Source organism: Lissotriton vulgaris, chromosome 7 (genome assembly GCF_964263255.1).
Source record: "Lissotriton vulgaris chromosome 7, aLisVul1.2, whole genome shotgun sequence".
In the NCBI taxonomy this organism is placed as follows: Eukaryota; Metazoa; Chordata; class Amphibia; order Caudata; family Salamandridae; genus Lissotriton; species Lissotriton vulgaris.
Window position 1 is genome coordinate 715,420,271 of NC_141695.1, and position 24,524 is coordinate 715,444,794.

The following is a 24,524-nucleotide window of genomic DNA, read 5'->3' on the forward strand; positions in this document are numbered from 1 at the left end:
GGACGACCGCAATAATGCGTGTTTTTCCCGTCCGGGCCCCGCAGAACCATTCATAAACACAGCAATCGTGTGTATGAACATCAAGGGAGCAACATGACGGAGTGTGACATTGAGATTTTGTGAGAAAGCGGCAGTGGACGACGAAAACGCGGCACTTCCCAGCGGGCAGCTGCAGCGAAGATGGCGGCCGGACCCGGAGCAGTCCCGAACATGGAACGTGAGCAGCGGTAAGGACACCAGAGGTTGGCGTGAGACTGCGACTGCGGTGGCGACGCTAACTTTTGGCCGAAGACATCGACGCATACATGGTTGCTGCCGGTGATAAGTTTCCCCACGCCGATAGACTGACCAGCGGATCACACTGAGGCGTAATCAAAATGGCGACGCCCTAGTGGATTACCGTTAAGACTGCTGAAGCTGGCGATAGTGGACACAGGGACTGCACGAGAATGAGGTAGAGTTCGCCGCTGGTCGGGATAATAGAAGCATACATGACGCAGCACACGGTCACCGCTTGAAGCATGAGCCATCATACACTTACCACTAATGCGTGCGCGAGCGCTGGTGTGTGGGGCCCCCACGGAGCTGTGGAGACGGGTGTTCCTAAGAAGAACTGGCGAAAGTCACCGGGCGCAGTAACGCACATCCAGGCATAGAAGACATGCAGCACTGCCGTGCGCCTGAATTAGCGCGGAACGTCGAAATTCACGGTAAATGGAGGGCTGACATACAGTGACTGGGCCACCGCAGAAGAATGATAAAGCGCCTTACTTATTGCACTGAGCTGCTGGTCTGCCGGACACGTAGGGGTCAGAGTGTCGACTAGGGAGTGAGATCACGGCCTGGTCAATTGGGATACAAGGAAAAAACTACACAAACCACGTAGTGGATATCTGCAACACACACCAACTGACATTGGGAGAGGTGGGCGGCCCCGTGGTGGTGCGATATACCAGTGTGAGCCGAGTGATGTACGATTCGGCGTGAAACCTGTTGGGTCCCCTACAGCGCCGAGGTGAAAGGGCTCGGAGACTGTCCAAAAAATCGAAATCAGACCTGCGTGAGCCATCATGTAGTTGCTAGAACTTTGGGTGACCTGTCACTAACCGCGACAATGGAGCACTGACACGCTGTAGTGCTCGCCGGACCCACTGGCTGTATATATCATGTTAAAAAGAGGCACAGAGACCGGCGTCGCAGTGATCCTTGACCGAGAGTGCTACACTCGGTCACAGGCCACCACGCAGTCACCACGGCGCCCTCAGACAGAGTAACCTGATCCTCGCTTCAAGCTGCACAATCGAAGCGCCCGCTTCTGGCTAAGATGGGCAAGCCTGATAAACAGCAACAGAAGATTTCCTTTTAGAGCAAGAAAGTGCCTAAACCCACGGAACAGATGGCTGACGGTTCCGACTGACCTGGCGACTAACGCTAACATGGAGAAAATACTGCTGGCCATACAGGCGAACCTACAGGACATTAATGGCAAACTAGACAATTTGACGTGCAGGATGGATGGCATGTCTGCGAAACTAGACAAACATGGCGAACGTTTGGACACGGCCGAAAACAGGATATCGGCGGTGGAGGATGAATCACGTGCGACTTCCACCAAGTGTAGCGGCATGGAACGCGTCTTAGAAGTGATCAAGACGAGGGAGGAGGAGTTGGAAGCGCGTTCCCGGCGTAACAATGTACGCATCGCGGGCCTGCCAGAATCGACCAACACCGGCCGCATGGAGGTCTACATAGAACAGGTATGCAAGGATATATTTGGCGAGGAGGCATTCTCTACGATCTTCATCGTGGAGCGAGCGCACAGATCCCTGGCACCACGACCACCTCCGGGAGCTACACCACGGCCCATAGTGGCGAGGATTCTAAACTACCATGACAGAGACACCATTCTACGACTAGCCCGCGAAAAGGGAACGATTACTCATCAGGGGAACACCTTTGAATTTTATCCGGATCACACTGTCGCTTTCCAACAAGCGAGGAAGGAATTTGCATCTGCGAAAGCCAAACTCAGAGAACTAAACATCAGCTACTCTATGCTGTACCCGGCCAGACTGCGGGTGTCTTGGAAGGGTAAACCAGTACTGCTGTCCACACCAAAAGCTGCACAAGAATTTCTTTAAAAAGTTCAACAGCAGACTAAAGCGAAAGAACGTGAAGAGCAACACCTGGATTCGGACTGAAGGTGAGAGACGATTAGATCGTATCCCTTCAAGATCTGCGGTAAGATGTTAGATGATTGATTTGTGAAGTACTGCTCCCGATGGTGGGAATAACACTGACTCCGTTGTGAGGCCCCGAATTTGTTGTCCAGGACCACAACTAGCGGCCAGAACTGCCTACTTAGACAGATTGCTGTGCTTCTGAACTTAAACTTTGATTGCTACCGTGTGGGGACACTGAGAATGATAGCACTTGGAACTAATCAGGTACACTGCCATGTAGACCGAGGAGCCCGCACACTCATGTCTATGATGGTACTGTGCATTAATCTTAAATCACAAGGGGCCCATTGCTGTCACACATTGCACGAAGTATTGCAACACTTCCTTATGGACCTGGGGTGTTTCTGATTTCACGGGGGCCGATGCTGCTGGAGTACGGGCCAAACTGGCCACTTGGACTAAACACACCCCCCCCCCCCTGAGATTGACGTTTTTGGACAATAATTGTCTAATATTGAAGTGTTAATGGTTGTCGTTCCAGTGCCTTACATGGGCCGTTGTCCATTCTTGTGCTGGAACATTGATGGGCGGGAACACTCGCACTGGTGGCCTGGAATACATCAGGGGCTCATCATTGTTCTCCTACATAAGGGGCTGCGAGTGGGTAAATGTAGACTGCGATCATACATGCAAATGTGTTGCACGCTATTGTCCATAATGCAGACTAGCCCTCTATAATTGGCGGTTGCGCACTGCCGTGACCCATTCAATATGTCACCTACTGCCGCTATTAACAATTTGCACCAGAACACTTGTGGACTGCTGGCGGGACCGGGGTGAATGGACGGAGCACGCATGTATGAATCGTATAATATGTAAGTCATCCGCACCCATTTAGTTGGGTGTAGAGTTGTGCCCCAGGCGGACCTCCAAAAGGGTAATCCCCACAAAAGTTGTTTGTATTTAGCTATATACAGAGGGATGTTTAAAGAGGGAGAATGGCTTCGGCAGATTTGGGTTGCTGGAGTGGGAGGGGGGGGGCCTAAGGGAATTGTTCATGTTTTGAGACCAAAGCAACTACTACATGTTTACTTACAAGGTGTTGGGAGGCGATGGACTGTTCAGGTGCACTTGACCTTAAGTGTGGAAACAAGATTGAACTCTGTGGGTACTTATTGTTTGTTAATAAGATGGATCCCTCGAGCTTATAGATGGCTCAGGTAGCTGGAGGTACTAGTAGAAATCATGTTAACTTCCTCACATGGAATATACGAGGTTTCACACAGCCGAAAAAAATTAGACTGGTATTTGCCTACTTAAAAAGATGGGAAGTGGATATTGCTGTGCTACAGGAGACACATATCACACCTAACACACACAAACAGATAGGAGGGCGCTGGTCAGAGTCCTCGTACATGGCTACTTACTCCTCTTATTCAAGAGGAGTGATCACACTAATCCGTAAAGGAGTGAACTTCACTGTACATCGTGTTATCAGCGATCCCAATGGGAGATATGGTATTGTGTCAGGCACACTACGTGGTCAACGGGTAACGCTCCTCAATGGGTACAGTCCAAATATAGATGCCCCTGACTTTTTTCAGGAATTATGGGGTCATCTCCAAACGCTTGCAAACTCACACATCATTTGTGGGGGGGACTGGAATGTGACGGTAGAAGAGGGGGTGAACCGTTCATTGCATTCATCGGAACCACATAAGCAAGCCAGGGCGAAACTCTTTCATATGATCACAGATCTATCGTTGACAGACATATGGAGGCACAAATTCCCTGATAAACCAGGAGCTACACACATATCGGCGATACACCAGAGCTGGTCACGTCTGGACTACTGGCTGGGCACAGACAACATTGCACTATGGACACGAGAGCTGCAGGTTCTACCCAGAACACTTTCAGATCACAACCCTGTGTTGCTAACCCTAGTGATTCCGAATTACACTACGCCCCCTTTTCACGGGAGGTTTCACTCCCGTGCTCTCACAGACACAGTCTATGCAGACACCATACAAAAAGCGATCAAAGACTACTTAAACGAACCAGTGGTGGAGGATCCAGGGCTACTGTGGGAAGCATTCAAGGCCACAATATGGGGAGTGTGTATGAGCACCGCGAAAGGCATCCTAAAAGACATACGGAGGCAAATTAAACGTTGCGCAACACGTATGAGGGAACTGGAGACGGCCTATGAGACCACTCAAGATATCACCCTTTTGGGAGAGCTGAGAGAACTACACTCAGAACACCAGACATTTGTCGACGACTAAATTAAATACATAGACAAAAAACACACAGCCAGGTCGTTTGGGGAGGGTGGCAGACCCGGCAGCGTTCTGGCGGCCAAAATATGTGAAAGTAAGGGGCACACGACCATACTACGAGTTAAAGCTGATGATGGAACGACTCACACACAAGCCAAAGAAATTTTAACATGCTTTGCAGACGCATACGAGGAGCTATACAGATCACGACCGATTGCATCGACGGAAGACATTTTTCACTATCTAGAAAACGTGGCAATAGGGTGGCTATCTGATGGCCAGAGGGAAATATTAGCATCACCCATCACGGTAGAGGAAGTAACTGAGATAATCGGATCTCTCCCTAATGGGAACGCACCAGGCCCTGACAGATACACAAATGAATTTTATAAACGATTTGTGGACATCCTTGCCCCACACATGGTAGAAATGTATGGTGCAGCGTTTGACAGGTCGGAATTACCCCCAACGCTGCGTGAAGCGGCCATTATCACACTTCTCAAACCTACCAAAGACCCAGAGGTATGCGACTCTTATAGGCCGCTTTCACTTCGAAAATATTGGCGAAATTGCTAGCTGTACGACTGAAACCACTGATGATGAATTTGGTCCTACCGGACCAAGCAGGGTTTATCCCTACGCGTTCCACTTCACATAATACTAGATCATTGTTTGCCCTTTCACATTATCTTCAACCATCCACGAGAGCAGTGGCGGTAATGCTAGATGCCGCCAAGGCTTTTGACACTATTGAGTGGAAATATCTGATTGCTATGCTGCAGAGAATGGGTTTCCCAAAACGCTTTGTACAGTGGGTATCACTAATATATACCAAACCGTGTGCCCGAGTACGTATTAACGGTTATGTATCAGACTTATTTCACATCCAACGTGGCACCAGGCAGGGATGTCCACTCTCACCTCTATTATTCGCTTTAGTACTCGAACCTCTGGCCTGCATGATACGACATAACTACAAAACGTCAACGCTACAGTTCCCATCCAGACCATTACATATCTCTCTGTACGCAGGCGATATGCTACTATATGTCCGCGATCCCAACACACATTTTAATCACATATTGCGTGAATATATCAAATTTGGTGGACACTCAGGTCTGGCCATCAACTGGTCCAAATCCTTCATTATCCCACTGACAGATACGACGACTCCTCATGACACTGATTACCCCTTAGAGTGGCAATCGGAACCTATAAGCTATCTAGGCGTGATGTACCATAGGGATCCTGAAGTGGTTATCAGGTCAAATTATGGGCCAGCAATATCCAAATTGGAAGATAAGATAACACGTTGGATTAAAGCTTGGAGGAAATTGGCCCAATTGGCGCATAAGACACCATTATATGCACCCGCAATGTCTCTACATTACCATCAGGCACTATCGGTCACGAGCGAACAAGTGGGAATGTCTCTGTTGCACCAAGTGGGCATTGGAAAAATGGGTGACCTGTTTCACGAGGGCTCATTTGTAAACACAGAGGACCTAACATATATCCACAATAAAACACCCATGTTTCAATTCACGTACTACAGATTGAAACGTGCTATGCAGGAACATTATCCAACGTTCCCTACTAAACCCGATAGCCTAGACACGCTGCAACTGATCATTACAACCCAGGATGTGTCACACCTGGTATCTAGATTGTACACCACAGCACAGGCTGAGATACCTAACACCACTGATAAGGCAAAAGCAAGATGGGACACGGTACTGGTAGAACCACTGTCGGAGAAGGAATGGCAGCAAACCTGTGCGTTAACACAAATACTCACTCCCAACGGCAATTTAAGAATTATCAATTACAAGTTTGTGCACCAGGCATACTACACACCAGCGCGTGTGTACAAATTTGGACTGCAGGATAACGACAGGTGTAAGAGATGTAACAAAGAAGGCGCAGGGTTTGCCCATTTAGCATGGTCCTGTCCTGCGGTCCATGATTATTGGACAGAAGTGGTAGCTGCGTTGTCCGTCATGATAGGGGTAGAGATAGAATGCACAATACGCACTTGCTTGCTGGGTATCGTACCACAACTCAAAGCTACCCAACGTAAATTTTGTGTAATATCACTACTGTTGGCCAAGAGACAGATCGCTAAGTGTTGGCACAGCAAACAAGTGCCCAAAACTTCTGTATGGTTGAAAGATATGTCCAGCTGTAGAGACAAGCTACAGACCTACGAAGAAGAACTGCCTGCAAAATCTAGGCCTAAGGACTTTTGGTGCTATCTCACAGACTATGTGCTAACACTGGATGCAGGTGACGAGGAATGACTCATGTGCACAAACTACTATATGGGAATTGTGCAGTCTCCAGTCCCATATGCCTAACCACACCATGATTCACTATCATTATACTGTTGCAACAGCTAGCTTGTAAGAGTCTCATATTTATGTTGATAAATTGTTTTTTTTTTGTTTATTGTGTTCACTGTTGACCATCTACAAAATTGTAAAAATCTAAGACCTCAAGTTATGCAATATGGTGCCGGATCTAACATTCTTGAATTTGGAAATGTATGCATAAATCGTCATTATGTCCTGTCTATTAATTTGCAGCCGGCCCCAGGGTTGTAGGCTCGTGGCTGTGTAAGATTAACGTATTGAAATAAAGGTCTTGGAAAAAAAAAACCTTAGGCGCGAGCGCGATTCTGCGCCTGTGCGGCAGAATGGTGAGTGGGCATGTTTATGACCGCCCCCAGCCGTCATCAACACACGCCCACCGTAGTGCATGACGGCTGGGGGCTGTCTTTAGCATCGAAGGGGTTAATGAATAAAGTCCAGATTCTTTTAAAATCAACATAAGAAAGGATCTAGTAGAATCAATGAGGAACTACACTCTACACAGCATAAGGCTGAAATACAATAAAAAAAATAGCATCATCCTTACTAATACCTCATCAAATTGAATACAAACAAGAGAATCAGCAGAGGAAAGATCCCATACAATTATTAAGTGGTCAAGGTAGCTACACAGGTCTTGCATAATTCATCCAAGAATACCAGAAAACCTCTAGTAGACTGCAACTGGGTTCACAAAAAACAATCTTTGCACTGATTTCGAACTATCCAGGCAGCGTGCAGGAATTTAGCTAAACTAACAACAATCACCTCCTGTGTGTCTGTTTTTAGAATCCTTAGGGCTATTCTAAGAGACCTTATACCTAAAAGTTGACACATTGTAATAATCGACTTTCTCCTTGGGAACCTGTATGCCTCACAAGAGACTACAAAATTAACAATTGTTTCAGAAGCAATGTCACAAACTGGGCAGATAATACTAGACTTTCTAGTTTTTGCCAAACCAGCTACGAACTCAAACATTGGCAAGGTCCCATATCTGAACTTTAGGTATAGTTGTCTAGGGAAAGAACCCTGAATACATCTAACATGGATTCATAAGATGGAATAATCTTGTAATCAAGAAATAGATCTGATAGGCTCCCTGATTTACAGTTCTTGATTGTTTCACCCCAAAGAAATTCCCCTCATCGGTCTTTAAACAACTGCTTAGAAGTAAGATTTAAAGGAACATATTATATGTGTCGTAAATCAGCCTATTTCCAGCTGCCACGCAATTGGGAAGGTAGTTGCTATGCAGATTTAGCTTTTCAAAGAATCTTATATACTACTTACACAGATCTGCTACTCGATCGCTGTGTGGAACAAAGCAGGCACAGTTTTAAGCAGATACTCTGTGGCATTAATGTCCTCAGTGGGAGTAGAGTTAAAAGATATTAAGATTAGCAAATTCAAATTGTCAACCTTAGTGGATAGGCTTGCTACTAATACAGCAGGTGCCTAAGCAGTTATTAATAAAGAAGCTATGAGAGACATGTTAATACAAAATAAGCTTGCTTCTCGCTAAGGAAGGCGTGGTCTGCAAGGCAATTGTTGCTAGAGAATGTTGTGCTTGCATTCCTAAAATAAATAATCAGTGCATTCCTAAAATAAATAATCAGTCTACTAGTTACCTATCAGCTAATTGCGTTGCAAGAAACAGGAGGCTAGGTTCCAAATTTGAGTCTATTGGAAAAGGATTTGCCAAGATAGGTGAATAATTAGAAAGTGTGGGTGGAGGAATATTAAAACTGCTTGGGCCCTCTCTTTTGATCATACCGATTTGTGTTGCATGTGTGCTTTTCTTCTTACAATTTTGCAAAGAAAAATCATCAAATGGTGGGTTAAAATGTAGGATGAAGAAACTGTCAGCAATAAGTAAAAGAAAAAGAAAGAGAATCAATGTAAAAGTCAAGAAGATGCAGAGTGAGCTTTGATACCATGAACTTCATGGCACCATGAACTTTATGATACCATGAAGGAATTGTAGGAATCCTAAAATAATGACAACTATGTTATAATAAGTACATGAATGTGATGACTAAGAAACCATCAGAGGAGGGATTGTGGGCTCTGTTTTATTTGTAGCGTTTAACCCATGTGAAATCCACTTCACACTAACCTAAGACAAATTTGTGCTTTCTTCCATTTTGGATGAAGCATAATAACATTTCACATGATCACTGTTGCTGTTTTTTTCCTGCTGTAATAAAGAATTGCGGGCGTACACTGAAAGACTGAGACTTTCTCAGTTACATCAAATGTGATGAACCTAATCAAGGACAAATTAACTGTCCCAGACCCAATCACATCCTATTTAACAAGCCACATCACTTGAACAAACTCTGGGGATAGCTGAAATGAATGCAGTAGAATTGTGAGAGAATCTTCAAATATATTCTGTAATAAAATGCTTCTTCTTGCTCATTTCAGATTGGTGCATTCCTTGAGACTCTTATTGGTAAAGTGAATGTATGAAATTCCTAGTACTAACAGGCACATGCATCAAAGGAAATTGCATTCGCAAATGGTTCGAATTGCTAAATTTGTCCGTTTGCGAATGCAATTCCCATTTTTGGGATGCATTAATATTTTTGTAATTTTCGCAATTTAAGAAATCGCAAAATTGCGATTTCATAAATTGCGATTGCATTTAAGGAATCTCAAATTGAGATTCCTTAAATGCAATGCATCAACCTCTAAAAATTTGCGAATTCGCAAATAAGGGGAGCAAATTACCATGAAATTGACCTTCATAGTAATTTGCGAAAACTTTGAAAAATGCACTAAAATTCATTTTTCAAAGTTCCATTTTTCACACACACATGCCCTTGGGGCATGTGAGTGTGCAAAATGTACTTCTAAGCAGATTTCAGGGGTGCTTGAAATTGCATTCTTAATTTGTGAATTTCTAATGGTGAATTGCAAATTAAGAATGTATTTCCATTCATTCCTATGGGCCTCTAGGCCCGTAGGAATGGATGGGGAGGTATTCCTTAATTGTGATTCTCAATTTGAGAATCGCAATTAAGGAATTTTAAGAAATCGCTATTTTTATAGCGATTTCTTGATGCATTGCAGTTTGCAATTCCTTAATTGCGATTCCTTATTTTTCGCAATTAAGGAATCGCAAAATGCAATATTGATGCATGTGCCCAATAGTCTTATACAAGGACCTACTTTTTTAATCAATTGATTGTCCAGCTTATGTATTTCTGTACTTATATTCTTTAAGTAAACATTTAAAGTTTAGCTATTGTCTGTCATTCTTACTGTAAATGTTTACAACTTCGTCCTATGTGTGGGATTTAACAAAGTAGAGATGCCTCCCAGTTCAACCCGGGGGCATGCATTGGGCAAGTAAATGAAACACAGGTTTGCACACCGACATAAGTGTACAATTAGGAACCCTGACAAATTCTAAGTCAGGCTGGAATGTTTATGTTTGGCATGTCTCATTTATATGCTGTTGACATCACTGCTATTGTTAGCCACATATTGTATGTGATGGAAGGCGATCATTTTATACTGGCGGGTTCTCTAGAGATTGTAGTAACAATTGATAGTATAGAAAGTAGCGGGGAGTACTGAACACTAATCCACCTAGTTTTTTAAAATCTCTTCACTCTGATTTCTTTTATGTGGAAAGAAAGTTTGGATGACAGTCTCTTCAAAACTCCCTCTTCTGTCCCCTCGCACTCCACCAAAATATTTTAAAGCCAAGAGACGGGTGGTAGGAGGTGAAAGAACTATGAACTGTCACAGTCATTTTACTAGTAGTTCCAATCCCTGGGTCTGCAACTGTGGTGACAAGCAATGGTCAGAGGGTGAGTAAGAGAGGCTTGGCAGCCAATATCCCCTTCGCTCCAAACCCGCCTTCCATGCCACCCACAACACAAGAGTTCGCTGGTAGGTCTGATCAAGGAAGGCCCTGGAACAATGGTGCCCATTTTGGGAAACGACCTTAACAACACGGTCAAAACACCGCAATACATTTACATTGTTGCTTTTACACCGCAAGTTGTTACCACGACTTGCACTGGAGGGTGCTCTAGACTAAGGAATAGTGTGATTTACTATTCCAACACCTTCCCTTCTGTACGTAGGCTATACCACAATCATTTTGATTGCGTTGTAACATCATACATCCGCCCTTTTTTAGACACTCATCTGACTATGATCACACACTGGTCTGCCATTGAAGAATCCTGAAATGGACTTGTAATTTCCATACTGGTCATCCTGAAATATAATTTTCTCCCTTCCAACCTTCCAGCCAATTAACTTCATTGATGGTTCATGTTGCCCGAGCTGGCATGCACTTGCCACGTCACATTCACCAGCCCTCTAATTTTCCAATCCTACTCAATTGTCATTTAGTAGTATCCATTCAATTGCCCTGGTTTCACACAGCGAGCTCCTGTTTTGGACTAGCTTTCAGATTCTCTCTCTCTCTCTCTCTCTCTCTCTCTCAGGGACACTTTCATTAAAGCGATCTGTTGTTTTTATTATTTCAGAGTTTTCTTTGTTGTGTGCGTTTTACACATTGTTTTCACAATACCAAACATAAGATTGAATGGAATTACATGAGTATTTTACCAAACTATGCGGACATGATTTTCTGACTTAATTTCTGGTATTGTTAATCACTGGGTAAATTTGAAATTATAACACCGAGTGACCGAGGATAATTTAGTAAAATATGAGACTGTTATTGGTTAATATTTGGATCCAATAATGCAACGGTTGGTTTGTACAGTATGCTTAAACCATTTCTTTAAACGGCTTCTGTGCGGGGTAGTGTATAAATTATACTCTGCAGGGACATCTGACACTTATATTACAAGCTTCTCATTGATAACTGGTAAAAATTGGGATTGTAGAGGAGGCTGATATTTCTAACAGATTTATTGATATGCAGAATAGGGCATTAGGATGTTTTAATGTCATCATTTGGATTTTCAGTAAACAATATAGACCCGGTTCCCAAAATAGGTTTAAATAGCACATGCATAAGTAAAGATGTCACATGGCTTTAAATGATCACCCATAAGAGTGACTCATGAAACACTGTTTAACATGCATGCATAATTTACATATGCAGATGGCATGTGATCTTCACTTACGTGGCTGTATTGCTGTTAACACACCACATATACTGAAATTGATATCTGTCTATGCATTCCTTATAGTATTTCTTATTATCTAATCAAACAGAAAATATGTGTGATTAACAGGAGAAGAATGGTAAATGTAATCGAGAACACCTAATTAATTACTCACTCATACATATCCACATATTAGATCCCAGTGGCATATGGTGACATGTAGAAAAGTATAAAATTCTTACTTGGTGACTTTTTTGGTCTTTTGCAGCTGCTCTTCCAGATCATTTAAAGGCTGAATCTTCCCATGAGTCACTGCTGGGCACTTGGGTGAGAGAGTCGCAAAGACTGGCGAATTGGAGCACCCCCGTTTCAAGAACTTGCTAAAAGAGAGCGATACCTTAGATTTGTGAGTCAACTTGGCGTCTGTGGGCACAGTCAGATGGTTGCATGGTCCTGACTCCGACCCCATGGAAATGTCAGTGCTCTCACTATGTGATGCAACCTGGTTGGAGCTATCGCCATTGCCTTCCCATCTCCGCTCCATTCCCGGGGTGCTGTCCAAGGCTACGCTAATGGGCGATGGGCAGGCAGCGCTGTTTGGCAAAGTGGCGCGTCCTGGCGACGGTGAAGGTTGGTCACTCGAGAGATAGCAGGCTAGGAACAGACTTGAAGGAGAAGGAGGCGCACATGAACCACTGTACACAGCCAGGTGGGGCATTGGAGCTGTGTACTGGCACAGCTGTAGGGAAAAGAAAGGAAATATCTTTACAGCAAGTGCCTACAACGCGGGTCAAGAAACTACAAGAAAAAAATACTTGGTAAAGAATTGGACAACTGTTTCCCCAGTTAAGGCATGAACAAGTACTCTATGTCAGCCGACAAAACTTGAAATCTTTCATAAAGACCCGGACCAATTACATTTTGATTCTTTCAGAAAAGCAATGAAAGCCACTTGTTACCCACCAATGTTCGCTTGGAAATGTCAAGGGCTTTGCAAAGTTACCTGTGTTGAATGGCATAACTGTTGCCTGTGGGAATAAATCTTCAATAAAGAGAAACATTTATACCCACTCCCATCTGCCCAGCTTACGTCAATGTTACACTGGCAACCAGACAAGCAAAATAATATTTCCAACCGTCCTTTTGTTTTAATATGCTGTTAAAAATGCAGCATTATTCTGCCTGCAATCTATCCGGTTGTTTTTACATTTCCCTGAATTGAGTTTTGTTCCAGTGACGCCCCTAGGTTTTATTTTTCAAAAAGAAATTTATTTTTTGTGTTGAATAACGTATAGGAATTTTTAATAGGGTATGGTTAAATCATTTGGGAAATTTATTGTAGATTGCACAATTTAATTTTGGTATTTTTAACTATATCTACTATAGGTAATAAAAAGTAGGAACAAACTACTTCTGCTGAAGTACAATCGAAAGTAAACTTCAAACATCTAGCACGCAAACCGTTCAATTAACCAGGAGTCTGCCAGGGGTGGAAGAAGTGAGCAAGGATTATTGTATTGTATTGTATTGTAATTGCATTTATATAGCGCTTAATACCCCTGAAGAGGAGTCAAATCGCTTTTTCGGCGAGCAGCAGGCTACTCCGGGACCCATAGAGGAATAGGGCCCGATGTAGGTCACCAAATACCGATCGATAACGGCCGAATTCGGCTGTTACCGACCGGTATTTGGTGAATGAGATGTAGGGGGCATTATTTTACAGAATTGGTAAATTTACTGAATAGGTAAATTTACTGATTCTGTAAAATACCGAATCGGTAATTTTACCGATTCGGTAACTCCCAGATGTAGGTAGCACTGTTTACAGTGCTACAGGCCTTCAGAATTCGGTATTTTACCACCCAATACAATTGGGTGGTAAAATACCGAATTCAGGTGTACATGCACATCTGTGCATGTACACCTGTGCCATGTGACACACAGACATGCCCTTAGGGCATGTATGTGTGCCACATGTCACACAAGCCTGTACTTGGGGTGCTAGAGGGTGTCAAAGTGACACCCCCTGCACCCTTGCAGGATTCTGTATTTACCGATTCGGTAAATACCGACTCGGTATATCACATTGATTCCTATGGGCTTCAAGGCCCATAGGAATCAATGGGCAATACTGATTCGGTGTTTACCGAATCGGTAAATACAGAATCCTACCGAATCGGTAATTCTAAAATAAGAATTACCTACATCTGCCTACTTCCGATTTACCGACTCTTAAATACCGAATCAGTATGATTCGGTATTTAAGAGTCGGTAAATCGGATTTACCTACATCGGGCCCATAGTGTTGAATTAGTATAGTGAAACATGCAAGTGCATTTTAAGTGGTGGATAGGTTAGTCAGTTATTTGGATTTGGAATGATAGCAGAAGGATAGAGGAGGAAAAAAGGTTTGTATTTATATAGCGCTTGTTGCCCCTGATAGGGTGTTAAAGCACGCTACTCCGGAAGCCCATAAAAGATTAGTGGTGAATTAGTATGGTGAAATATGAAAGTAATCTCAGTGGTGGATATTAGTCAGTTATTTGGAGTGAGAAGGATAGCGGAAGGATAAAAGGGGAAAAAAGGTTTGCATTCATATAGCACTTGTTAGCCCTGATGGGGTGTTGAAGCGCGCCACTCCCGAACCCATAAAGGATTAGTGGTGAATTAGTATAGTTGAATATGGAGTTTGAGAAGTGAACTTGTTAGTCTGTTAATTTTGATTGAAAAGGATAGTGGAGAGATTAAAAAGTGAAGGTTTTTTTTGTTTTTGTTTTTAGGTCTTAGCAGTAGGAGGAGGCTTTTGGATGAGTAAAAAGGAGTTTTGAAGGGGAGGAGTAAGAGGGAAGAGTTTAGAAAGGTTTGTTTTGGGGGATAGGTACAGTAGAAAGAGGTGTCAGCTGATTCAAGGAGGGGTAGAGTAGGAGAGAGTCAAGAAAGGGTTATTTTGGGGATCATAGTAGTGGTATGCGGTTTGGGATAAATGAGAGTGGGTCTAGAGGCTATATTGATAGATGTATAGGCTTAGAAATAGGGTAGTGCATTGAAAAGGCTAAATTAGAAGAAAGTAATAAATATATAGATCCATAAGTACCTTAAATTTGTGGATGTGGATGGTGTGGTCTGGGTATTTTTGAATGGGAAAATGGGCAGCATTTCTGGCCCTGGCCCTGGTCAGTCTCGAACAGGCTCAAACAGGCAGCAGCCCTTGTCCTCTTTGCCCTTAACAGGCTCAAACAGGCAGCAGTCCTTGTCCTCTCGGCCCTTAGCCTCGACGCCCGTGCTGAGACGCCCTAACCCTGGCCTTTTATAGCCCTAGTAATCAGGTGACCCCTTCAGCCAATGGACACCCTAGCCCTAACACTATCCAATCACAACACTAGCCCTAAAATATAGAACAAATAGGAGACCAGGAACTTACAGCCAATCTTAACCCTAGTCCAAGCACCCAATCAGTTAAAAAACCCTGATATCTACATCCTATACAGGCCCTAGCCCTACCAGTAGTCCCAACCCAAGTCCAAGAAACCAATGGTACAGGAAACCCTAGTCCCCTCTTCCAATAGAAAGCCAAACCCTACTCTTAGTCACACAACGAGTCCAGCAACCACTCACACCAGAAGCCCTAATCGCTGCTTCCAATTAAAGGTCTAACCTAACCCTAGCCCCACCCTACTCCCAACAACCAATAACATAGGAGGCCCTAGTCCCTACTTCCAATAGAGATCCTAACACTAGCCCTAGTCCGAACCCTACATTGATAGAATCACAGACCCAGAAACTAATCAGAACCCTCAAATACCCAACCAATGAGGACAATAACCCTAATCCAATAGAACCACCAGAAACTACCACCAATCGGTGTACACATATACCAACCACTAGCAGACATATAAGGTCCTGGCGACCTCAGGCAAGGTTTGCTGGCCTGGGAGTTAGAAGCTGCTTCTCCTGTTCAGAATCTCCTAGGAGACAGACAGGCTCTATCCAAACTTTGGACTTCTACAGGTAAAGGCCTCACTAACTTGAAATCTAACAATACTGTATGAATAAAACTTTACTCCCTCTCCTGGCCAAAAAACGAAGTGCACAGTCCCTAGTAAACACAGTTTAAACAGCTCACAGAAGCACCCTCTGATGTAGAATATCCCTGTTGCCGGGGTGGAGAGGGGGGCTGGTTTCACTGGCTTGTGAACACAAAATGGTGGCTGGGGGTGCACTGTTTTACCATACAGGTCTTAGCACAGAGCAGAGGAGAAATTTGGAGGCAAAACTGAATTGTCAACAGGAATGAGAGGGATAAACTACAGAGTTTGGACTGCAAATGCCACAATTCAACACGTTAAATGGAAGCAATCATGGGCAGGTAAAACCACAACTTTAAAACACAAAACAGGTGATAAAATATGCAATCACAGGAAGGTTAAAACTACAATTTTAACTGTAACAACCACAGGCAAACACAGTAATCACAGAAAGGGAAACTCGTTTTTTGAAAAACTTTTGTTTTGGGGAAGAGACAGCACTAGTCTGTCTCCTTACCACTTCCTGGACTCTGCTCACTGCAATCTGGGGCACAGGAAGGCTGCAACTCACACAATGGAGGAGAATGTTTTGGGGTGCACCCAGCAAAGCCTTAAGGGGCCTGGGCAAGTGTGAGACGAGGACTCAGAATTGCCTGGTAGCTTAATAGCCAATAGTCTGCCGGCCTGGGGGCTGAGGAGCCGCCTCTCCTGTTCAGAATCTCCTAGGAGATAGACAGGCTCAATCCACACTTTGAACTTCTGCAGCCAAAGGCCATACTAACTTGAAATTTAACAATACTGTTTGAATAAAATTTTAGTCCCTCTCCTGGCCAAAAAATGAATTGTACAGTCCCTAGTAAACACAGTTTAAACAGCTCACAGAAGCACCCTCTGATGTAGAAAATCCCTGTTGCTGGGGGGGGGTGGAGGGGGGGCTGGTTTCACTGGCTTGTGTACACAAAATGGTGGATGGGGGTGGACTCTTTTAACATACAGGTCTTAGCAGAGAGCAGAGGAGAAATTTGGAGGGAAAATTGAATTGTCAACAAGAATAAGAGGGATAAACTACAGAGTTTGGACTACAAATCCGACATTTCAACACGTTAAATGGAAGCAATCATGGGCAGGGAAAACCACAAGTTTAAAACACAAAACAGGTGATAAAATATGCAATCAAAGGCAGGTTAAAATTACAATTTTAAACTGTAACAACCACAGGCAAAGACAGTAATTACAAAAAGCGAAAATCGTTTTTTTACAACTTTTGTTTTGGGGGAGAGACAGTACTAGTGTAGTGTGTTGTATCTTGTTTATTCTGTTCTCGTGCTGATTATTCTTATCTCGTGTGCACATGCCTGAGCATGTGCACAGAATGTATACATGTATTCTTTTAAATGTGGAGACGCTTTCAGAAGCCAGGTGTCCGTTGTGCTTGGTCAGTTGCTGCTTGGACTCCTGGCTGATGAGGCGCTCCTCCTGTGATTGGAAACCTGTCAATAAACTTCATTTGGATTATATTCCTTTTCTGGATCCTTATTCAAGACCATTTGTCTTCTACATATTGGCGACGATCGGGATTGTTTCCATCACCGACCCACGCAAAAGGATTTTTGACGATTTTTTTTTTTTTTTTCTAATTCCGTCAAATTTGTACTTATGCAAGCGATCCCTCGATGACCTTTTATAACATACTGGTTTATTTGGTCAAGTCAAGCGGATCTTTGGATTATTTGGGCCACGTTTGCACTACGGAGGAGCGGATTTGAATTCGTTTCATCGACACTTTTGTGGATCTAAGTGTCGTCGGTGTTTTGACTGGAGGCGGTAAATTACGATCAGAGACTTCGATCTACGTTTGGAGTCTTGGATCTGTCTTTGGATTTACTGAAAAGGTTGAAAGTAAACTTGGCTCGGTTTACATTTTGAATTGCGCGCTTACCGGCCTCCTGGAACGCTGGCATCGCGTCTTGGAACCTTCACACGGCCTTCCTCTGGATCGCTGAATACGCGTGGAATTCTGGGATTCACGCCTACGACGCTACGCACGGACGTCACGTCGCACGTTTGACGCTACGCAAAGCGGCCATTTTTGTAAAGATTGAAGGTTCACGCTTCTGCTTTTGTTATCTACGTGTGATCGGAGTACGATCTCGGCGATTCACACGCCTCACGGACAGATCAAGCTTTAACATTGCGTGTGACCTCGGCGATTCACACGCCCCACAAACAAAACTAATTTTAACAGTAACTATATTTGGTACCTTTGTTCAAAGCGTTTTCTTTCAGCAGATTGTGTTATTCAGCTTTTATTGTTTTTCCTATGTTATAGGTTTTGCACATTTATTCTCTTGTTTTATTGCTGTTTTATTTGTAACATGGCTTCTGTTAGGGAGGTCACTCAACCCCCTCCTTTCCTTGAGAAACCTGGAAAGCCTACTTTGTTATGGTCGGAGTGGTTTGGCCTGTTTGAAAATCACATTTTAGCAATTGATGCTTCTGACTATTCTCCTCCTAGGAAGTTTGCTCTTCTTTTTGGCAGTCTTGGGTTGGCGGCACAGCGCATTTTTAAGAGCCTGGTTCCCATTCCCCCTCCAGCTGCTGATTCAGGTGATAATGAATGGAATATTTATATAGAGGCTATTGCCAGATTAAAGAAGCAATTTGAGGAATCCCCTAACATCATGCTGGAGAGACACAATTTCTATAAGAGAAAGCAAAAGGAGGATGAAAAAATTGACGAATATATTTCAGCATTGAGGGTGTTAGCTATTACCTGTGATTTTGGCCCTTTGCTGGACAACTATATTCGTGATCAATTTGTGTTCAATTGTTCCTCTACCAAAGTGAAGGAAAGAATTCTTAGTTGTAAGAATCCTTCATTTTCCGAAGTTATCGATCTTAGCCTTAGTATTGAAAGATCTGTAACTTCTACTAAAGCCATGGCTCTGGATTCTGTCACTAAAGTTAACTTTATTTCAGATGATGTGTCTGACGATGGCCTATATGCTATTTCTAGTAAAGAAACTAAGGAAAAGTGGCAGAGTAAAACTAGTGGTAATACAAATAAACAACATTTTTGTTTTAGATGTGGGTCCAAATTCCACATTGGGAATTTCAAAGGGTGTCCCACCATGAACAAGCGTTGTGTTTTGTGCAAAAAAGTAGGACACTTCCAAAAGGTTTGCAGATTCCAAAAGAAATCTGTCAAGGTCAACTATGTAGATATGGATGAATGTAGTGACACCTTTGATAATCTAATGTTAATGGTGGAGTGTGATGATTCTGAACCTATTAAGGGACCTTTGTGTGAAGCCATAATTGACAATATTAAATTACAGGTAATGGCTGATTCTGGAGCTCCCATTACTATACTCAGGGACTCTACATTTTTTGATAAATGGGGAAAGGATGTGAAATTAAATCAATCTGATGTTAATTCAAAAGCTTTCGGTGAGAAAGATATTGACATGTTAGGCTTTTTCTTAACAAGTGTGGAGGTCCTGGGTAGGTCCATTATTACAAAAGTCTACGTGGCGATTAAAGGAAAAGATATCGTAGGTTGGAAAGACCTCGCTAAAATGGGTTTATATCTTGTCCCTGGGGATGAAAACCCAATTAAAGTACGTGACTTTCCTATCTGCTTTATTGAGGATGCAAAAATTGATAGAGCTGATTTGCTTAGTGAGTTTAAAAATGTGTTTAGTAATAAAATTGGCCTGGTGAGTGGCGCAGAACACAAGATTAGACTCATCCCTGGAGCATCCCCTGTTTTTCATAAGGTTCGCCCTGTTCCCCTTAGTGTCAGGGCGGAACTTAAAAAGATGCTTGAGGATCTAGTTAAGGACAAGATTATAGAACCTTCAGAATCTTCCCAATGGGTTGCGCCCATCGTCGTAGCACGTAAGAAAAATAATGAGATCAGGCTATGTGCAGACCTCAGGGGTCTTAATAAAAATATTAAAATTGACTGTCATCCTCTTCCTAAAATTCAAGAGCTATTAGCAAATATGGGCGGAGCCAGGTGGTTTTCATTGTTGGACTTAAAGTCCGCTTACCATCAGATCCCCTTGTCTAAGGATTCTCAAGAGTTAACAACCTTTGTGACCCCATTTGGAGCTTTTAAGTTTCTGAGGCTCCCATTCGGATTAGCTTCAGCGGCTAGCGTTTTCCAGAGGTTAATGGACTCTTTGTTTGGGGATCTGGTGGGGGTACAAGCATATTTGGATGACATTTTGATTTTCGCAAAAACAATGGAGGAACATAATGTCCTACTCAAAAAGGTGTTGTCCATTCTGGGTAGTAGGGGCATGACAGTCAGGGAAGACAAATGCAAACTCGGGGTGTCTGAATTAGAGTATTTGGGTCATTCAATTTCGAAATCTGGTATTAGACCGAAATTTTCTGTGGTTAGGGCTTTAATGGAAGCTAAACCTCCAACTGATAAAGATGCCCTGCGGTCGTTTCTGGGCCTAGCTGAATACTATGCCAGATTTGTAGAGGGGTACGCTCAAGTGGTGGAACCTCTGAGGTTACTTCTCAAGAAGGGACAAAAATTTGTTTGGACAAAAGATTTGGATGAGACTTTTGCTAAAGTCAAGAATTTAATTGTTTCTGCACGTTCCCTTCAGGCGTTTAGGGATGATTCCATGTGCATCATTGCTGTAGATGCGAGCATGAAAGGTCTTGGGGCTGTGCTTTGTCAGCAGGTGGAGGGCAAGGAACACACGGTGGCCTTTGCCTCGAGATCTTTGAAGGACTTTGAAAAGCACTACAGCACAATTGAAAGGGAGGCGTTAGCCTGTGTATGGGCGGCCCAAAAGTTTAAAATGTACATATGGGGTCGCAAGTTAGCTCACGAGGGTCACCTTGGTGTGACCAAGACCTGTATGAGAATCAAAGCTCATTATTGGTGGCCGGGTATTGACTCACAAGTAAGGGCTACTGTGGACAATTGCGAAGAATGTTTGTTGTCTGATAAACATTGGAAGACTCACCAAGCCCCTTTACAACCTTCTCAATTTCCGGGGATGGCTTGGGAGAAGGTTGCTTTAGATTTCTCTGGCCCATATAAAGTTCTTCCGGAAGGGAAGAGGTACCTTATCTTAGCAATCGATTACTTCTCTAAATGGATGTATTATAGGTTCGTAGAGGCTCCGGATTCTAATAATACCATTGCTTTCCTTGAAAGATTGTTCTTGTTGGAAGGAGCACCTCGAACCTTAGTAACTGACAATGGGACCCATTTTGTCTCTGACAAGATGTGTAAATTTTTGAAAACACACGATGTGAAACAGTTGAAGGTGGCACTTTATTCGCCCTCATCTAATGATCTAGTTGAGCGGGGCAATAAAGTCTTGAAAGAAGGTATACAAACAGCCATAGCGGCGGGTGTGGATGTGTTTAAATTTTTGGAGAAGAAAATTTGGAATTATAATGTCTCACCCCATTGTACGACCCAAATGTCCCCTTTTCAATTGTTGCGGGGAAGGGAATTTCATTCTCCTTTATTTCCTGCTTGGTTAAGGAAAGTGGAGGGCGTTCAATTTCCTTCTGTTAGGGAGGACATTGACTTTTCAGTCAAGCAGAAACAGGCAGTAATGAAGGAAAATTATGACAAGTCAAAATGTGTAAAAGACATTCAGATGTTAGTGGGGGATTGGGTTATGATCAAAAAACCCTATAAAGTTGCGAAAGGTTTATCTATGTTCTCAAGTCCTGTTCAAATCCTTAAAGTCAGTAAAAACGCAGTCTTTTTGGGGGACAAAGGTTGGTGGAACGTGAGACAATTGGCAAAGTTGACTGCAGATCAAGCTGCCCTCATTTCTAGGAGGAAAAATTTATCAACTCAGGAGGGTTGTGATTGGTCACATTGGCTTCAACCCAAAATAATTCAGGCTAGCGTAGGTTTGCCTTCTACGGCACCTGTTCCATCTAATAATGCTTCCCCTGCTGTTGTTTCCCCTGCGGTTCCGTCTTGCAGTCGCAGTGGTCGTATTAGAAGACCCCCTGCAACTCCTGGCTGATGAGGCGCTCCTCCTGTGATTGGAAACCTGTCAATAAACTTCATTTGGATTATAATCCTTTTCTGGATCCTTATTCAAGACCATTTGTCTTCTACAACTAGTCTGTCTCCTTCCCACTTCCTGGACTTTGCTCACTGCAATCTGGGGCACAGGAAGACTGCAACTCACAAGATGGAGGAGAATGATTTGGGTGAACCCAGCAAAGCCTTAAGGGGTCTGTGCAAGTGTGAGGGGAGAACTCAGAGTTGCCTGGTAGCTGAATAGCCAATAGTCTGCTGGCCGGGGGGTGGGGGCTGGGGAGCTGCTTCTCCTGTTCAGAATATCCTAGAAGACAGACAGGCTCAATCCACACTTTGGACTACTGCAAGTAATGGCCTCACTAACTTGAAACTTAACAATACTGTTTGAATAAAACTTTACTCCCTGACCTGGCCAAAAAATGAAGTCCACAGTCCCTAGTAAACACAGTTTAAACAGCTCACAGAAGCACCCTGTGATTTAGAATATCCCTGTTGCTGGAGGGGGTCTGGTTTCACTGGCTTGTGGACACAAAATGGTGCCTGAAGGTGCACTGTTTTCACATACAGTTCTTAGCACGGAGCAGAGGAGAAATGTGGAGGGAAAACTGAATTGTCAACAGGAATGAGAGGGATAAACTACAGAGTTTGGACTGCAAATCCCACAATTCAACATGTTAAATGGAAGCAATCATGGGCAGGGAAAACCACAAGTTTGAAACACAAAACAGGTGATAAAATATGCAATCACAGGCAGGTTAAAACTACAATTTTAAACTGTAACAACCACAAAGACAGTAATCACGGGAAAATCGTTTTTTTAACAACTTTTGTTTTGGGGAAGAGACAGCACTAGTCTGTCTCCTTACCACTTCCTAGACTCTGCTCACTGCAATCTGGGGCACAGGAAGGCTGCAACTCACAAGATGGAGGAGAATGATTTGGGGTGCACCCACCAAAGCCTTAAGGGACCTGGGCAAGTGTGAGGGGAGGACTCAGAGTTGGCTGGTAGCTGAATAGCCAATAGTCTGCTGGCCTAGGGTGGGGGCTGGGTAGCTGCTTCTCCTGTTCAGAATCTCCTAGGAGACAGACAGGCTCAATCCACACTTTGGGCTTCTGCAGGTAAAGGCCTCACTAACTTGAAATCTAACAATACTGTTTGAATAAAACTTTACTCCCTGTCCTGGCCAAAATACGAAGTGCACATTCCCTAATAAACACAGTTTAAACAGCTCACAGAAGCACCTTCTGATGTAGAATATCCCTGTTGCTCGGGGGTGGGCTGGTTTCACTGGCTTGTGAACACAAAATGGTGGATGGGGGTGTACTGTTTTAACATAAAGGTCTTAGCACAGAGCAGAGGAGAAATGTGGAGGGAAAACTGAATTGTCAACAGGAATGAGAGGGATAATCTACAGAGTTTGGACTGCAAATCCCACAATTCAACACCTTAAATGGAAGGATCATGGGCAGGGAAAACCACAAGTTTGAAACACAAAACAGGTGATAAAATATGCAATCACAGGCAGGTTAAAACTACAATTTTAAACTGTAACAACTACAGGCAAAGACAGTAATCACAGAAAGGGAAAATCGTTTTTTTAACAACTTTTGTTTTGGGGAAGAGACAGCACTAGTATGTCTCCTTACCACTTCCTGGACTCTGCTCACTGCAATTTGGGGCACAGGAAGGCTGCAATTCACAAGATGGAGAAGAATGATTTGGGGTGCACCCAGCAAAGCCTTAAGGGGCCTCGGCAAGTGTGAGGGGAGGACTCAGAGTTGGCTGGTAGCTGAATAGCCAATTGTCTGCTGGCCTGGGGTGGGGGCTGGGGAGCTGCTTCTCCTGTTCAGAATCTCCTAGAAGACAGACAGGCTCAATCCACACTTTGGGCTTCTGCAGGTAAAGGCCTCACTAACTTGAAATCTAACAATACTGTTTGAATAAAACTTTACTCCCTGTCTTGGCCAAAAAACGAAGTGCACATTCCCTAATAAACACAGTTTAAACAGCTCATAGAAGCACCCTCTGATGTAGAATATCCCTCTTGCTCGGGGTGGGCTGGTTTCACTGCCTTGTGAACACAAAATGGTGGCTGGGGGTGTACTGTTTTAACATAAAGGTCTTAGCACAGAGCAGAGGAGAAATTTGGAGGGAAAACTGAATTGTCAACAGGAATGAGAGGGATAAACTACAGAGTTTGGACTGCAAATCCCACAATTCAACACCTTAAATGGAAGGATCATGGGCAGGGAAAACCACAAGTTTAAAACACAAAACAGGTGATAAAATATGCAATCACAGGCAGGTTAAAACTACAATTGTAAACTGTAACAACCACAGAGACAGTAATCACAGAAAGGGAACATCGTTTTTTAAACAACTTTTGTTTTGGGGAAGAGACAGCACTAGTATGTCTCCTTACCACTTCCTGGACTCTGCTCACTGCAAGTTGGGGCACAGGAAGGCTGCAATTCACAAGATGGAGGAGAATGATTTGGGGTGCACCCAGCAAAGCC

The 24,524-nt window shown here is 43.5% G+C and overlaps 1 protein-coding gene across 1 annotated transcript in view; it reads right to left on the reverse strand.

Moving 5' to 3' along the window:
• Window positions 1–24,524, reverse strand: part of RGS9 (regulator of G protein signaling 9) — a 956,925-nt gene that overhangs the window by 45,373 nt on the left and 887,028 nt on the right. The window contains exon 18 of the mRNA XM_086930945.1: window positions 12,182–12,678. Within this exon, the coding sequence (XP_086787071.1) occupies window positions 12,182–12,678 (497 nt within the window). The remainder of the gene's footprint in view (window positions 1–12,181; window positions 12,679–24,524) is intronic.